Here is a 17,963-nt window from a genome sequence, read left to right on the forward strand (position 1 = left end):
GAAATTCAGCACCAACTACACCCCACTCACACAGACAAGGCACACATATCAGCAGTGAGCATTGAGCCATCATTATCTTATAGCGGCGAAGGTACCAATTTCAATCTCCTTCATTGTGTGTGTGTGTGATTGTTTTCAGTTTGCCCAGGAGTTGAGGAACAAGGCGTGTCCCACGTTCAAGCAGGCGGGTGTGCGGCCTCACCCACTGGGCTGCATGGACTTTGTGCCCACCAACTGCCACGTCAACCTGATGCAGGTATCTTACCCCAAGACCACCACGGCCACTGGCAGGGCCTTCAGCATCCGCTTTGGACGCAAGAACTCCTTCTTCGGCCTGGACCCCGACCAAGGTGGGGCGAGCAGACGTGTGTGTGTGTGTGTGTGTGTGTACACACATGGACGCATAAGACGCACGTGCATGTATGAACTGAGACACACACACACATACCTTTTGCTTACACATTGAGAAGAACAGCACGCAAATACGACAATAGAGCCCAGTTGGAATCATATCCATGGCTAAGTTCAGTTTTTCTGTGTAAGTCAAGTCACATTTGAGTTTTGCCAACAATAGCCAATATCCCCTTATTAACAACATTACGCTGCCAGCCTTTAAGGCTTCAAACAATGAGACCATTTTCAACTAATTACCCTCTCTGACCAATGAAATCCCATTGTGCAAATGACTATGAGCTCTTGTGATGAACCAAACCTTGTTAACCTTGAGCCGTATATCGGGACAATTCCCACAGTAAATTAGCAGTAATGTAGTTGTAATCCCACCACTAATCGTCCCCGCCGGTCGCCCATTAAAAACCTCCATTAGCCTCAGGTGACCCTCCCTTTCACGCCGTCACGTGTAGCCTTCTTCTCTGTGGGGGATGAGTGATGTCACCAAAGCGGGCCCTCCAAGGCACCACGGGTGGGATATTCTCCAGAGATTAAGAGGGTGATGAGGAGATGGGGATCATCAGATTACTTTACTGTAGACGGTGTTAGGTCAAGGGACAAAGGGCGAGGGACAGAGAGGGAGTGAGAGAAAGTGAGCGTGAGATAAACAGAGAAAGGACAGAGACGGATATAGAGTCAGAGAGAGCGAGGGAGTGAGAGATCTTAACAGGTGTCGCCCTCGGCCCATCCACAAAAGGAAATAGAACATTATACACTGAGTATACAAAACATGTAGAATACCATAGACTGACCAGGTGAATCCAGGTGACAGCTATGATCCCTTATTGATGTCACTTGTTAAATCCACTTCAATCAGTGTAGATGAAGGGGAGGAGACAGGTTAAAGAATGATTTTTATGTCTTGAGACATGGATGGTGTATGTGTGCCATTCAGAGAGTGAATAGGCAGGACAAACGATTGAAGTGCCTTTAAACGGGGTATGGTAGTTGGTGCCAGGCGCACCGGTTTGTATCAAGAACTGCAATGCTGCTGAGTTTTCCCTGTGTATCAAGAATGGTCCACCACCTAAAGGACATCCAGCCAACTTGACACAACTGTGGGAAGCATTGGCGTCAACATGGGCCAGCATCCCTGTGGAACACTTTGGACACTTTGTAGATTCTGTTCCCTGATGAATTGAGGCTCTTCTAAGGGTAAAAAGGGGGTGGTGGGGGGGAGCACTCAATATTAGGAAGGTGTTCCTAATGTTTGTTATACTCCGTGTATACAGTTGAAGTCGGAAGTTTACATACACCTTAGCTAAATATATTTAAACTCAGTTTTTCACCATTCCTGACATTTAATCAGAGTAAAAATTCCCTCTTTTAGGTCAGTTAGGATCACCACTTTATTTTAAGATTGTAAAATGTCAGAATAATAGTAGAGATTTATTTCAGCTTTTATTTCTTTCATCACATTCCCAGTGGGTCAGAAGTTTTTCAGGTAGCCTTCCACAAGCTGGCACAAAAGGTTGGGTGAATTTTGGCCCATTCCTCCTGACAGAGCTGGTGTAAATGAGTCAGGTTGTAGGCCTTGCTCGCACAGGCTTTTTCAGTTCTGCCCACAAATTTTCTATAGGATTGAGGTCATGGCTTTGTGATGGCCACTCCAATACCTTGACTTTGTTGTCCTTAAGCCATTTTGCCACAACTTTGGTCATTGTCCATTTGGAAGACCCATTTGGGACCAAGCTTTAACTGATGTCTTGAGATGTTGCTTCAATATATCCACATAATTTCCCTTCCTCATGATGCCATCTGTTTTGTGACGTGCACCAGTCCCTCCTGCAGCAAAGCACCCCCACAACATGATGCTGCCACCCCCGTGCTTCACTGTTGGGATGGTGTTCTTCGGCTTGCAAGCCTCCTCCTTTTCCCTCCAAACATAACAATGGTCATTATGGCCAAACAGTTATATTTTTGTTTAATCAGACCAGAGGACCTTCCTCAAAAAAGTATGATCTTTGTCCCCATGTGCAGTTGCAGACCGTAGTCTGGCTTTTTTATGGCGGTTTTGGAGCAGTGACTTCTTCCTTGCAGAGCGGCCTTTCAGGTTATGTCGATATTGGACTCGTTTTACTGTGGATATAGATACTTTTGTACATGTTTCCTCCAGCATCTTCACAAGGTCCTGTTGTTCTGGGATTGATTTGCACTTTTTGCACCAAAGTACGTTCATCTCTAGGAGACAGAACGTGTCTCCTTCCTGAGCGGTATGATGGCTGCGTGGTCCCATGGTTTTTATAATTGTGTACTATTGTTTGTACAGATGAATGTGGTACTTTCAGGCGTTTGGAAATTTCTCCCAAGGATGAACCCGACTTGTGGAGGTCTACAATTATTTTTCAGAGGTCTTGGCTGATTTCTTTTGATTTTCCCATGATGTCAAGCAAAGAGGCACCTGAAGGTAGGCCTTGAAATACATCCACAGGTACACCTCCAATTGAGGTTTCTAAAGCCATGGCATAGAAGCTTCTAAAGCCATGGCATAGTTTTCTAGAATTTTCCAAGCTGTTTAAAGGCACAGTCAACTTAGTGTATGTAAACTTCTGACCCGCTGGAATTGTGATACAGTGAATTATAAGTGAAATAATCTGTCTGTTAACAATTGTTGGAAAAATAACTTGTCATGCACAAAGTAGTTGTCCTAACCTACTTGCCAAAACTATAGTTTGTTAACAAGAAATTTGTAGGGTGGTTGAAAAACGAGTTTTAATGACTCCAACCTAAGTGTATGTAAACTTCCGACTTCAACTGTATATATCTCTATGGGCCCATGTGGTCCTCCTGTCTGTTTTGTCTCTCTGTGGTTTCAGTAGCCTGCCGTTTGGCCTGTCATCCAGCTGCCGCTCTGTGCCGAGCCACAGAGACACTCAGACAGCCATGGGGGAGGAAGCAACTCCAAAGTGAAGGCTTCATTGGCTTTGCGGTCAGAAATGCATGGACAAAATGTTTGCTTTTTTAGGGCATTTAGTAGCCTCATGGAGTGCTCAGGGCTGGAATGTGCACAAAGTATAGGAGCTCCTCGACTTAATGGTAGGCTATGCTAACGTTACACCCTCAGGCTCCACAAACAAGACATAGAATTAGACCACAATACCAAATAACAAATAAAACATATTTTACTGTGTTTTTGTCACGTTCTAGGCATTTCTTCACGACTCGCAAGGCAGTATAATTTTTTTACATTTATTTTTTATTTAACCTTTATTTAACCAGGTAGGCAAGTTGAGAACAATTTCTCATTTACAATTGCGACCTGGCCAAGATAAAGCATAGCAGTTCGACACATACAACAACACAGAGTTACACATGGAGTAAAACAAACATACAGTCAATAATACAGTAGAAAAATAAGTCTATATACCTTGTGAGCAAATGAGGTGAGCTAAGGGAGGCAAAAAAAGGCCATGGTGGCGACGTAAATGCAATATAGCAAGTAAAACACTGGAATGGTAGATTTGCAGTGGAAGAATTTGCAAAGTAGAAATAATGGGGTGCAAAGGAGCTAAATAAATAAATACAGTAGGGGAAGAGGTAGTTGTTTGGGCTAAATTATAGATGGACTATGTACAGGTGCAATAATCTGTGAGCTGCTCTGACAGCTGGTGCTTAAAGCTAGTGAGGGAGATAAGTGTTTCAGAGATTTTTGTAGTTCTTTCCAGTCATTGGCAGCAGAGAACTGGAAGGAGAGGTGGCCAAAGGAAGAATTGGTTTTGGGGGTGACCAGAGAGATATACCTGCTGGAGCACGTGCTACAGGTGGGTGCTGCTATGATGACCAGCGAGCTGAGTTAAGGGGGGACTTTACCTAGCAGGGTTTTGTAGATGACCTGGAGCCAGTGGGTTTGGCGACGAGTATGAAGCGAAGGCCAGCCAACGAGAGCATACATGTCACGGTGGTGGGTAGTATATGGGGCTTTGGTGACAAAACAGATGGCACTGTGATAGACTGCATCCAATTAATTGAGTAGGGTATTGGAGGCTATTTTGTAAATTACATCGCTGAAGTCAAGGATCGGTAGGATGGTTTTACAAGGGTATGTTTGGCAGCATGAGGGAAGGATGCTTTGATGCGAAATAGGAAGCCAATTCTAGATTTAACTTTGGATTGGAAATGTTTGATGTGAGTCTGGAAGGAGAGTTTACAGTCTAACCAGACACCTAGGTATTTGTAGTTGTCCACATATTCTAAGTCAGAACCGTCCAGAGTAGAGATGCTGGACGTGCAGGCAGCGATCGGTTTAAGAGCATGCATTTAGTTTTACTTGTATTTAAGAGCAGTTGGAGAGTTGTATAGCATTGAAGCTCGTCTGGAGGGTTGTTAACACAGTGTCCAAAGAAGGGCCAGAAATATACAGAATGGTGTCGTCTGCGTAGAGGTGGATCAGAGACTCACCAGCAGCAAGAGCGACGTCATTGATGTATACAGAGAAGAGAGTCGGCCCAAGAATTGAACCCTCTGGCACCCGCATAGAGACTGCCAGAGGCCCGGACAACAGGCCCTCCGATTTGACACACTGAACTCTATCAGAGAAGTAGTTGGTGAACCAGGTGAGGCAATCATTTGAGAAACCAAGGCTAATGAGTCTGCCAATGAGGATGTGGTGATTGACAGAGTCGAAAGCCTTGGCCAGGTCAATGAATATGGTTGCACAGTATTGTTTCTTATTGATGGCGGTTAAGATATCGTTTAGGACCTTGAGCGTGGCTGAGGTGCACCCATGACCAGCTCTGAAACCAGATTGCATAGTGGAGAAGGTGCGGTGGGATTCGAAATGGTTGTTAATCTGTTTGTTGACTTGGCTTTCGAAGACCTTAGAAAAGCAGGGTAGGATAGATATAGGTCTGTAGCAGTTTGGGTCTAGAGTGTCTCCCCCTTTGAAGAGGGGATTGGCCGCAGCTGCTTTCCAATCTTTGGGAATCTCAGACGACATGAGAGAGGTTGAACAGGCTAGTAATAAGGGTTGCAACAATTTCGGCAGATAATTTTAGAAAGAAAGGGTCCAGATTGTCTAGCCCGGCTGATTTGTAGGGGTCCAGATTTTGCCGCTCTTTCAGAACATCGGCTGACTGGATTTGGGAGTAGGAGAAATGGGGAAGGCTTGGGCGAGTTGGTGTGGGGGGTGCAGTGCTGTTGACCGGGGTAGGGGTAGCCAGGTGGAAAGCATGGCCAGTCGTAGAAAAATGCTTGTTGAAATTCTCAATTATAGTGGATTTATCGGCGGTGACAGAGTTTCCTATCCTCAGTGCAGTGGGCAGCTGGGAGGAGGTGCTCTTATTCTCCATGGACTTTACAATGTCCCAGAACTTTTTTTGAGTTTGTGTTGCAGGAAGCACATTTCTGCTTGAAAAAGCTAGCCTTGGCTTTTCTAACTGCCTGTGTATATTGGTTTCTAACTTCCCTGAGAAGTTGCATATCACGGGGGCTGTTCGGTGCTAATGCAGAACGCCATAGGATGTTTTTGTGTTGGTTAAGGCCAGTAAGGTCTGGAGAGAACCAAGGGCCATATCTGTTCCTGGTTCTAAATTTCTTGAATGGGGCATGCTTATTTAAGATGGTGCGGAAGGCATTTAAAAAAATAAAAATAACCAGGCATCCTCTACCGACGGGATGAGGTCAATATCCTTTCAGGATACCCGGGCCAGGTCGATTAGAAAGGCCTGCTCGCTGAAGTGTTTCAGGGAGTGTTTGAATGTACATAGAACAGCGATATATATATATATATATATATATATATATATATATATATATATATATATAAGGCCCTTCATTTAAAAGCACAGTTTTTGTGAAAACGATAGGCCGTATATTCACCAGAGTGTTATTGTGCATGAAGACTGAACATCTGGTGTAGATATGGGTCTCTGGAAGTGAGAGTTGATTGTCTCTCCTCCTCTCTCTCCCTCTTTCCCTTTCTTCCCTCCTCTATTTCTACCTCTGCTTTTCTGTGTTGTACAGCTGCTTTCACTTCATTTACCTTTCTTTACCTCTTTATTTATCTATCTATTTATTTTCTCTCTCCCCACAGCTAACCTGAACCCAATGTCCCACACCCAGCACTGTGTGACAAGCATGGGTGCCCCGTCCTACAGCTGCAGCGGTCTGGGAGAGGAGGGGGAGTGGGACATTGAGGGCTCTGTAGAGGGCACTCCAGACAGGAGGCAGCAGGCCCACCGGGGGAAAGGCCTCAGCTTCCTGCTCAAACAGGAGGACATGGAGATCCAGGACGCATACATCCGCCTCTACAGCCGCCTTGACATCGCTGTCCGAGAAATGAGGCAGTACGTCACCCAGATAGATGTGTAAGTACACATATGTGACAATCCTCGCTAAGTACCCATGTCAGCGATCTCAAACTGGTGGCCCACGAGCCAGACACGGCCCACGAACCGATATAATGCGGCCCGATATACTGTATGTATGAGTATCATTGCTAAATACTGCGGCCCGATATACTGTATGTATGAGTATCATTGCTAAATACCTTTACCCAAGGTACCCCAATAGTGTGAGTACCCAAATAATACACATGTAGGCACCCAAAATGACATGAGTGGTTTTGGAATCGCCAAATGATATATCACCGTCGTTTATTTTTAGTTCCTGTAGTCTATTCGTTGACATTTTCCTCTGAAGATCTGTTATTATTCTGCATGAATATGGAAAGCTGGAAGGCCAAGATATTATGAAACCATTGTCCCCAGGCAGCCTTCCTGAGACCCACGCCAAACCCCCTTTGTCTGACTGCCCTTTTTGCTTGTTTAATGTGGATACTTTCAAAACAGGGGAATTTGTCACTCCAAAACTGTTTATGGACTGGGCTAACAGCAACAGGCCGTGAAGCCACTACCCCATTGGAAGGAGGGGAAATCTTCTCTACTGTGTGTGTAAAAGATATGTGTGCACATATAAAAGCAATAAATATTAATGTGTTTTCTCCTCGTATGTGACGGTTGATAACTGCAGCCTGCTGTCGTCCATCACGGAGCCCACCCAGCCGCAGGGCAGCGAGCCCCCAGCCTACGAGGCCAGCCAGCCCCCCTCTGTGGCCCCTGAGGAGGGGGACCAGGAAAAAGCAGAGCACGGGGGCATCAAGAGGGTCTGCTTCAAGGTGACTGAGGAGGACCAGGAGGACTCGGGCCACGACACCATGAGCTACAGGGACTCGTACAGGTAAGATAAGATGAGAGTTGAGATAAGATTCACTTTGTTGTCCCCCAAGGGAAATTTGTCTTGGACATTTTAAATTGGTGCTTCTTCCCAATCAGATGTACATTATAGAGCCATTTTTTATGGATGCCCAGCGTAAAACTCTTAAGGGAGGGCAAAGCACAAGCATATTATACAATACAAATCACCATAATACTAAAAGTAGTGCAATGGGTTAAAAGGTGGAGGTGGAGGAGGTGATGGAGATTACCCCTAACCATGTTTAGATATGTCTTCATCCACTGTAATGGTTGAGGTTAGTATTGGGGGTAGGATTATCTGATTTTATTTCTGCTGTGGGCAATTAACTTGTGGGTGAAAGACAGAGGAGAGGTGTCACTTATCCAATGTGACCTCACAACAGGGTCCGTCATTCCAATGCTACTCCGTTTCCCTTAGGCACTGATCTTGGATCAGCTCCCGAATGGCGCAGCGGTATAAGGCACTGCGTCTCAGTGCTAGAGGCGTCACTACAGACCCTGGTTCGATTCCAGGCTGTATCACCGTGATTGGGCGGCGCACAATTGGCCCAGCGGCGTCCGGGTTTGGCCTCCATTGTAAATAGGAATGTGTTCTTAACGGACTTGCCGCTTAGTTTAATTATTTTTATTTTTTTTTAAATTCTCGCAAATGAGAATGTGCTCTGTTTCACCATGGTAAAGTAAACATAGAAAACTGAATGTATAGTAAAAAAAAAGATGGGTGTTTCCGTGAGCCAGCTTCATGTGAAACCAACAACAAAGATCTCCCTCTCTTTTTATTTATATTTCCCACTGTGATGGCATCGGGTTCCTTCCGACTCTCCCAATAGGTTCCAGATGTGGGGAGTCGAGTCACACGTAAAAAAAAAAAAGGAATCGGGGAGCTCAACATGAAATGTATTCAGTGATGTCACTGTGCTACCTCCTCGCTAGCTTGAGTTCATTCAGATGGTTGTTGGCAGCGGTGGTAGTGTCTTTCAGGCACCGGTCCACGGCCTCCGCCCACTACCACCCACTAAGAGCAGTGGTCAGCTCCTGGCGAGAGTGCAGTGTGTAATAGAGGCTAAATGAGTAGCTTGCGCTTCTCTCGCTCTCTCTCTGCCCAGTCTGTCATTACAGCAAGAACAGCAAGCGCAACTCCTTCTAGCCAACAGCCACCCACAGTACAGGGTCTAGTGAGCTCCCTCAGGTTGCATCTGCAGTGACACCCTATTCCCTATACAGTCCGCTACTTTTGGCCAGACCCTCATGGGTTCTGGCCAAAATAAGTGTACTACACTGAGTGTGTGAAACATTATAGACTGACCAGGTGAAAGCTATGGTCCCTTATTGATGTCACTTGCTAACTCAGTGTAGATGAAGGGGAGGAACCAGGTTAAATCAGGATTTTTAAGCTTTTTGACAATTGAGACATGGATTGTGTATGTGTGCCATTCAGAGGGTGAACTGGCAGGACAAAATTGAAGTGCCTCTTAACAGGATACAGTAGTAGGCGCCAGACACACCGGTTTGAGTGTGTCAAGAACTGCAACGGTGCTGGGTTTTTCATGCTCAACAGTTTCCTGTTTGTATCAAGAATGGCCCACCGCCCAAAGGACATCCAACCAACTTGACACAATTGTGAGAAGCATTGGAGTCAACGTGGAACGCTTTCAACACCTTGTTTAGAGTCCATGCCCCGACGAATTGAGGCTTGTTAGGAAGATGTTCCTAATGTTTTGTTTTGAGTCTTTCCAGAAGTAGTGCACTACATAGGGAATAGGGTGCTAACCTCGCACAGAAGAGGCTGGGAACAATATTTGCATTTAGCTTGTTAGTAGAAATATATATGGAGAGGGTGTTATAGGTTTGATACGGGATGGGATGAGTTGTCCGGCCGTCCAATGTGCTCTGGGACGAGAAGCACTTTATAAATGCGTTCTCAAGGCGTTCATGATGATTGGAGAGAAAGACACAACGATAGGTGGGGAGAGATGAAGTGAGCCAGACAAAACACAGAGGAGGAAGGATAGGGTAAGGTGAAGGTCAACAGCAAAAGGCTTGGAGAGTCTTGGAGAGGAAAATAGAGGGGCGAGGTCACCACAGTGAAAGACGGCGAGTGAAAGGAGGAGGAGAGGAATGAGCAGATGGATGGGTGGACGCAGACAGAGAAAGAGGTAATTGTACACCCACCACCAGTCTGGTTTGTTTGTCTCTTAGACAGTCAGTCTCGTCACATCTGGTGAGGGTGGGCCGCTCCAAACCTGCCACGAGATGCGACTAAATTTAGAACCCTCTCCCAGGAGAACTTGTGTGAGTGTGCACGAGTGCCTGAGTGTGACCGTGTGCGTGGAGGAGAGAGTCAAAGCCAAAGCCCTGGGTGTATTACGTAACGGTTGGCTCTTCAGTCCCAGTTTGTCGGGAATGATCCAGCAGCCCATTTAGAGACACAATAAGACGCAAACAATGTCAGAGACAAGACTCTGACTCACTAAGAACTCCCTAACCCAGGGATGGGCAACTTTGATGGGGATGGGAGCCCAAAATGCTGAACTCATCATGAGGGGCCGCAGTTGCCCGTGGGTCTGGGTACCCACATGTGCGTAGCCCCCCCCCCCACACACACACTGTGAGGAAAAACATTTTAGCAGCCCCCCTATTAACAGTAGAGAGAACATTTTTACATGATGGTGTTAATTTCCTCCAATTCTACACAATTTGCCATGGGCCGAGCAAACGTTGCAGTTTTAATGCAATTTGACACATTTTACCAATGGGCAAAGAGAAGATTTGGCCATTTTATAACACATTTCATGCAATTATACAAATTTTGCCATGGGGCAGAGAGGAAAATGTTCTGTTTAAAGCTAATTTCATGCAATTCAACAAATGTTTCCATAGGGTGGAGATACATTTTTGCAAGATTTAATGAGACACAGCATGGCTGTGGACACCTGCTTGTAAAGTATGTGGACACCTGTTTGTCAAAGATCTCATTCCAAAATCATGGGCAATAATATGGAGTTGGTCCCCCTCCTTTGCTGCTATAGCCTCTACTCTTCTGCGAAGGCTTTCCACTAGATGTTGGAACATTTCTGGGGGGTCGACAAGATTGTTAGTGAGGTCGGGCAAGGATGTTTGGTGATTAGGCCTGGCTCTCAGTCAGCGTTTCAATTCATCCAAAGGTGTGCAATGGGGTTGGTGCAGGCCAGTCAAGTTCCCGAGTTGCGCAGTGGTCTAAGACACTGCATCTCATTGCAAGCGGTGTCACTGCAGTACCTGGTTTGACTCCAGGCTGCATCACATCCAGCCGTGATTGGGAGTCCCATAGGGCAGCACACAATTGGCCCAACATCTTCCGGGTTTGGCCCGGGTAGGCCGTCATTGTAAATAATAATTTGTTCTTAACTGACTTGCCTAATTAAATAAAAAATTAATTAAATAACAGTTTCTTCCACACCAGTCTCGACAAACATTTTTTGTATGGATCTCATGCTGAAACAGGAAAGGGCCTTCCCCAAACTGTTACCACAAAGTTGGAAGCACAGAATCGTCTTAACTGTAATTTTATGCTGTAGCGTTAAGATTTCCCTTCATTGGGACTAAGGGGCCTAGCCAGAACCATGAGCCAGCCCCAGACCATTATTACTCCTCCACCAAACTTTACAGTTGGTACTATGCATTCGGGTAGGTAACGTTCTCAAGGCATCCACCAAACCTAGATTCGGTCTTCCCATTGCTCCAGAGTCCAATAGCCGAGAGCTTTACACCACTCCAGCCAAACATTTAGCATTGCGCATGGAGATCTTAGGTTTGTGTTCGGCTGCTTGGCCATGGAAACCCATTTCATGAAGCTCCCGCCGAACAGTTATTGTGCTCACGTTGCTTCCAGAGTTAGTTTGGACCCGAGGACACAGTTTTTACAAGCTTTAACACTCAGCAGTCAAATTCTGTGAGCTTGTGTAGCTTACTACTTTGCGGCTGAGCCATTGTTGCTTCTAGACATTTCCACTTCACAATAACAGCACTTACAGTTGACCCGGGCATAGCAGGGCAGAAATTTGACGGACTGACTTGTTGGATGACGGTGCCACGTTGAGAGTCACAGCTCTTCAGTAAGGCCATTCTACTGCCAATGTTTGTCTATGGAGATTGCATGGCTGTGTGCTCAATTTTATACATTATTATTTTTTTTCATCAATCTACAGACAATACCCCATAATGACAAAGCGAAAACAGGTTTTTAGAAATGTTTGCAAATTTATGAAAAATAAAAACAAGTTATTTATATAATTATTTAGACCCTTTGCTATGAGACTTGAAATTGAGCTCCGGTGCATCCCGTTTCCATTGATCATCCTTGAGTACACCTGTGGGTAAATTCAATTTGTTGGACATGATTTGGAAAGGTACACACCTGTCCCTATAAGGTCCCGCAGTTGACAGTGCATGTCAGAGCAAAAACCAAGCCATGGGGTCAAAATAATTCTCCGTAGAGCTCCGAGACAGGATTGTGTTGAGGCACAGATCTGCGGAAGGGTACCGAAAAGCTTCTGCAGCATTGAAGGTCCCCAAGAACACAGTGGCCTCCATTCTTAAATGGAAGAAGTTCGGTGAAGAAGTTCTGATGGTCACTCTGACAGAGCTCTGGATTTCCTCTGTGGAGATGGGAGAACCTTCCAGAAGGACAAACATCTCTGCAACACTCCACCAATCAGGCCTTTATGGTAGGGTGGTCAGACGGAAGCCACTCCTCAGTAAAAGGCCTGTTTTGGAGTTTGCCTAAAGGACTCTCAGACCATGAGAAACTAGATTCTCTGGTCTGATGAAACCAAGATTGAACTTTTTGGCCTGAATGCTAAGCGTCATGTCTGGAGGAAACCTGGCACTGCTCATCCCTACAGTGAAGCATGGTGGTGGTAACATCATGCTGTGGGGATTTTTTTCAGCTGCAGAAACTGGGAATCTAGTCAGGGTCGAGGGAAAGATGAACGGAGCAAAGTACAGAGAGATCCTTGATAAAAACCTGCTCCAGAGCACTTAGGACCTCATACTGGGGCGAAGGTTCACCTTCCAACAGGACAAGCACACAGCCAAGACAACACAGTGTGTTCGGGACAAGTCTCTGAATGTCCATGAGTGGCCCAGCCAGAGCTCGGACTTGAACTTTATTGAACATCTCTGGAGAGACCTGAAAATAGCTGTACACGATGCTCCACATCCAACCTGACAGCGCTTGAGAGGATCTGCATAGAAAAATGGGAGAAACTCCCCAAATACAGGTGTGCCAAGCTTGTAGTGTCATGCTGTCCAAGGTAAAGGGTCTGAATACTTATGTAAATGTGATATTCCAGTGAATATATTTATTTTTGCAATGATTTTGAAAAACCTGTTTTTTTGCTTTGTCATTATGGGGTATTGTGTATAGATTGAAAAAATAACATTCACCCATTTTTAGAATAAGGCTGTAACGTCACAAAATATTAGTATTTATTATTTTTGTTTGTTTGTGGAAATTGACCCGAGGGCCTTCAAAAGGGGGGTGGCCCGCGGGTCGCCCCTCCCTGCATTATGCTGGCGTTGCATCCAGTTCACATTGTGGGCCTTTTTTTTGTTGCCGAGCTCGATGGTTATAGGAACACAAAACAAAGTGATTATTGTAACGGGAAGCGCGATGACAATGCTACTTCTGTCTCCTTACATTCGTATGATTCAGCATTGACATCATAATGCCAAGACGTACACACACGACATTCACAAAGAGTAGCTGTGTAATCTGCAATTTGCAACACAGTAAATCGTCTCTGCGCTCACACTCATCATCTTTTTAAGACCTTCCGTTGAAAATATTCAGCAAAGCCATCCAAAGGCATTTTAGGCAAGATGAGACACATATCTAGCTATTAAAATGCATTGAAAATGTAGGGGTAATATAGGAAGAGAATAAATCTTCAGCATTAAAGGTGTAGTTCAGTGAAAGCACATACGTTTTTCCTTACCATAAGGACAAGGAGTGACAGCAATCCACTCTTTGGTTTTGTTAAACTAGCCACTGACTACAAATGGAAACACATTTCTAAATGTATATGTTTTTCGAACCCTTTAAGGCAAAACTATATGTTAAATCTTTTGGGATGGTGGGGGCATCGCCTTTAATGTTTAACTATCATTTGACTTCAACTTACCTGGTGTTTATTAATCAAATTCTTGTTTGGCACACTGGTGTAGCCACACGTTACAACAGTACGGTGGAATGCATTTTAGTCACGCCAATGAAGTAAGTTGATGTTGTTTGTGAGAAGCATTTGATTACTGCTCTCTCTGACTATATTTCAGACAGTCAGTCGGATTATTTGACTGGATAATTACAAGACAGACTCCACATTTGACTTGGTGTTTTTGTCTGTAGGGAATGAACTCTGGTTTGTTATTCAACTGTCTCTCTCTCTCTCTCTCTCTGTGTGTCTCTCGCTGTCTCTTTCTCTCTGTGTGTGTGTGTATGAACTCCTGTCTGTGTGTGTTGCAGTGAATGTAACAGTAACAGGGATTCTGTCCTGTCATACACAAGTGTGCGTAGCAACAGCTCTTACCTGGGGAGTGACGAGATGGGTTCAGGTAAGAAACAGTTCATGAAGACTAGACTAAGATGTTCATACCCCTCTAGCATTAAAGAAGCCACATTGGTTTGCCTTATGTGGGAAAATGTTCAGAATCTCCTTGTAAATGGTGTCCAGTTTATTCTTTATTTATTTTTCTTTCTTTCTTCCGGTCTTTTTCTTTCATCCGGTCTCTTTCTTTCCTCCTTTCTTTCTCAGGTGACGAGCTGCCCTGTGACATGAGGATTCCCTCAGACAAGCAGGACAAGCTGCATGGCTGTCTGGAGCACCTTTTCAACCAGGTGCAGCATCTCTACCACTATCCTCTGTGCAATCAGCTTCAATGGCTTTACCAACCCACATCTCACTCTGTTTTTGTAAGCCATGCTTTTAATGGTTACCACGGTGTTGTGTGTAATGTAAACACTGCTTGGCACTAATATCATACACCAACATGCGTACACACCCTTACACAGACGTTCTCTCTCTCTCACACACACGTACTCTCTCTCTCTCTCTCGCTCTCTCTCTCATATACATACACACACAGCTTTTCCATTAGCCTTCAGAAACATTTGGCACAGATCATGTTTATCGTAATCAGTAGTAGTAATCACCTGCAGTACTTTGTTTTGTTTGTCATCTTCCTCGCATCTCCTCTTACACATCTTATGCCCTTTGACCTCTCCCATACTCCCTGAGGGACACGGCCATTTTGGCTTCTGTCAATTACCCGGGGCCCCAGTTTCCTGTTGTTGTTGAGGGACTGAGGCCAGCCTCTGTCTGACTGGTTGTGACTGTCATCTGCAGGTGGATTCCATCAATAGCCTGCTCAAAGGGCCCGTCATGACCAAGGCCTGCGAGGAAACCAAGCACTTTCACCCCGACCACACTCAGCCAGGTGCCCGCTACATTTAGTGTGTGTGAGTGTGTAAGGTGTGCATGTTTGTTTAGAGAGAGAAAGAGACTTGTCTGGGTATCACTGATAAATGTGTGTGTGTGTGTATAGATAGATATGAAATGGTGTTACACTGAAGAATTGTCCTAGAATTTTATATTGCTAATTCATTGACACATCATGTTTTCTGAACAGAGTTCCGTCACACTGAGGACTGGACGGTACGCTGTCGCTACATCATCCACAAAAACATCCAGGAGGACCCTTGGAACCTGCCCAGCTCCATCAAGACACTGGTGGAGAGCCTACAGAGATTTGTGGATGGTCAGTAGAAAACGCACAAGCACCATAAGCACACATGTAACACATGCATCGCACACACAAACACATAGCTACAGTAGAAACACATGCGTATCACTTAGGTAATAAAATCCAAATTTTTCTGTAGATGGGAAGAACCAGCTCCTTCTGGCCCTGCTCAAATGTACAGGTAAGCCTTATGTCAGCCTTGTGTGTGTGTGTGTGTGTGTGTGTGTGTTCCCTTTGAAGTGTGCTGTGCCATATGGCGGCTGTTAATGGTCCTGTCCTCATGAATGAGTCAGTGTGATAGAGCAGATTGTAAACCCCCTGGCTATGTTTGATTAGAGTTTACACACCACTCTGAGGACAGTCCGGTTGATGGTAAGAACGGTTGTCAAAAAGCCCGTCTACCGACCGTCTCGTGCTCTTTCTTTCCCCTCTTTCTTTTACCCTTCCCACCTCTCTCTCTCTAGAATGTTCTTTTTCAATTTGCTCCCTTCCTCTTACCTCTCTTCCACCGGCCTATCGCTCACCTCTTTCCACTATTCTCCTCTGTGCTCCTCCCTCTAGTCACTTGGAAAATTCCCTGTATAGTCTATCCCCTGCCTTCCATATTGTTTGTACGTTGCTGATTTTGTAAATGTCCTGTAATAAGTTAGTAAAGAAAATTTCTCTGAAAATAAAATGCTCATCTTATTTTCCCCTTCCCCCGAGTGGCGTAGCGGTCTCAGGCACTGCATTTCAGTGCTAGAGGCGTCACTACAGAACCTGGTTCGATTCCAGGCTGTATCACAACCGGCCGTGATTGGGAATCCCATAGGGCGGCGCACAATTGGCCCAGCGTCGTCCGGGTTAGGGTTTGGCCGGGGTAGGCCGTCATTGTAAATAAGAATTTGTTCTTAACTGACTTGCCTAGTTAAATAAAGGTTAAAAAAGAATCCTCCTCCCTACCCCAGACACGGCTCTGCAGCTGCGGCGGGACGTGATTTTCTGCCAGAGTGCGGCGGGTGCCGTGTGCACTCTGGCCGAGCAGCTCCTGGCGGCACTGCGTGCCCGCTTCAACAACGCCGGCGAGTACGAGGAGGACAGCAAGGAGACGAGTCGCAAGTGGCTGGAACAGGCGGCCGCCATTGGCGTGCTGCTCAACTTCCAGGCCTCACTGGCGCCACACGTGGTAAGAGACGGCGACTGTAAAGCAGGGCTCCTCGACCCTGTTCCTGGAGAGCTACCATGTTGTAGGTTTTCGCTTCAACCCTGATCTAGCGCGCCTGGTTCTAATGGCTAGCTGGTTGATAAGCTGAAACTGGGGTTGGAGTGATGACCTACAGGAGGGTGGCACGACAGGAACAGGACTGTAGAGCCCTGCTGCTTTGAACAAATACTTTAAACCTTTACTGATGTGATTTATTTACCTTTGGACAGTCGGCAGACTTGGGTCACAATAGTGGAGTTGTGCTTGATTTAAGTTTAACCAATAATATTAAACTATTTCATTTCTATTTGAACTTTTGTCTTACTCCGTTGAGGTCAAAATACCTGTTTTTTCATAGATGTTTTATCTCCAGTAAAAAAAAAACATTTTTAAAAATACACATTAAAAACACAATTCAAAACAGCAATGTACCATAGGCATACGGGCACCAATGTAGAAATGTCTAGCCATCAAGGAATCACCAATATAATAGTATAAGGGTGTAACTATAATGGCTCTGTACTGTGTTGATCCAGAAAGAAGGGTGCCATTGACTGTCTGAGTCCTCTTTCCACACTCCGCTGTCTCCATTGGCCGCTAAGCTGAAACAGTGAGCCCTGGGCTCATATTCACTAAGAGTCTCAGAGTGCTGATCTAAGATCAGGTCCACACAATCGTCTTTATTAGGATCTAAAAGGAAAAACCGATTCTATATCAACACTCCTAATCTGAGACGCTTTGTGAATACTGCCCCTGGCCTGTTAGCTGAGCTCTTTGGTTTCTCTCTACCGTGTAGAAGGAGGAGAGGACGATGCTGGAGGATACCAAGGCGGCCCTGTTGGACCTGGACAAAGTCACTGTGTTCTTCCGCCAGCTGGAGGATGAATGCCTGGTCGCAAGTAAGTAGACCCTTTCCCATAGCAACCACATATTTTCTTAGCAACGGTGGCCAGTCAACGGAGTTGTCAGTGGTGATTACGTGTGGCGGTTGGAGACACACACACACACAGACACACACCTTGCATGTCAACCACAACAAAGGGCTTTGTTACTGTAGACCCAGAGTTTTCCCCCTCTTACAATTGCAGCTTAATTTCGAATGAAACACCTCGGTCAAACCCAGCTTCGCTGAAAGACTTTCCAGTCTGTTCCTTTTCAAGAACCGCAGTATGGTGAGCTGAGATTGCTGCTCTAAGCACATCAGTTGCATTTCACATTCTGGGGGAGAAAGCCACGGATAAAACAGGGATGTACTATTCTAGGTTACTGCTCGGCAGTAAGCATAACTGTATACGCACACACACACACACACACCCCTTCCTCCCCCCCTCCTTTAAAAACCTTTTTACACTGAA

At 45.4% G+C, this 17,963-nt stretch overlaps 1 protein-coding gene across 1 annotated transcript in view; it reads left to right on the forward strand.

Moving 5' to 3' along the window:
• The window catches only part of LOC139416423 (phosphatidylinositol 3,4,5-trisphosphate-dependent Rac exchanger 1 protein-like), a 116,476-nt gene that overhangs the window by 91,856 nt on the left and 6,657 nt on the right, over window positions 1-17,963 (forward strand). Inside the window, exons 24-33 of the mRNA XM_071165021.1 lie at window positions 140-350; window positions 6,482-6,755; window positions 7,420-7,626; window positions 14,149-14,237; window positions 14,438-14,520; window positions 15,029-15,119; window positions 15,312-15,440; window positions 15,565-15,606; window positions 16,373-16,590; window positions 17,405-17,507. Of these exons, the coding sequence (XP_071021122.1) occupies window positions 140-350; window positions 6,482-6,755; window positions 7,420-7,626; window positions 14,149-14,237; window positions 14,438-14,520; window positions 15,029-15,119; window positions 15,312-15,440; window positions 15,565-15,606; window positions 16,373-16,590; window positions 17,405-17,507 (1,447 nt within the window). The remainder of the gene's footprint in view (window positions 1-139; window positions 351-6,481; window positions 6,756-7,419; window positions 7,627-14,148; window positions 14,238-14,437; window positions 14,521-15,028; window positions 15,120-15,311; window positions 15,441-15,564; window positions 15,607-16,372; window positions 16,591-17,404; window positions 17,508-17,963) is intronic.

The sequence above is a fragment of the Oncorhynchus clarkii genome, chromosome 9, assembly GCF_045791955.1.
Source record: "Oncorhynchus clarkii lewisi isolate Uvic-CL-2024 chromosome 9, UVic_Ocla_1.0, whole genome shotgun sequence".
In the NCBI taxonomy this organism is placed as follows: domain Eukaryota; kingdom Metazoa; phylum Chordata; class Actinopteri; order Salmoniformes; family Salmonidae; genus Oncorhynchus; species Oncorhynchus clarkii.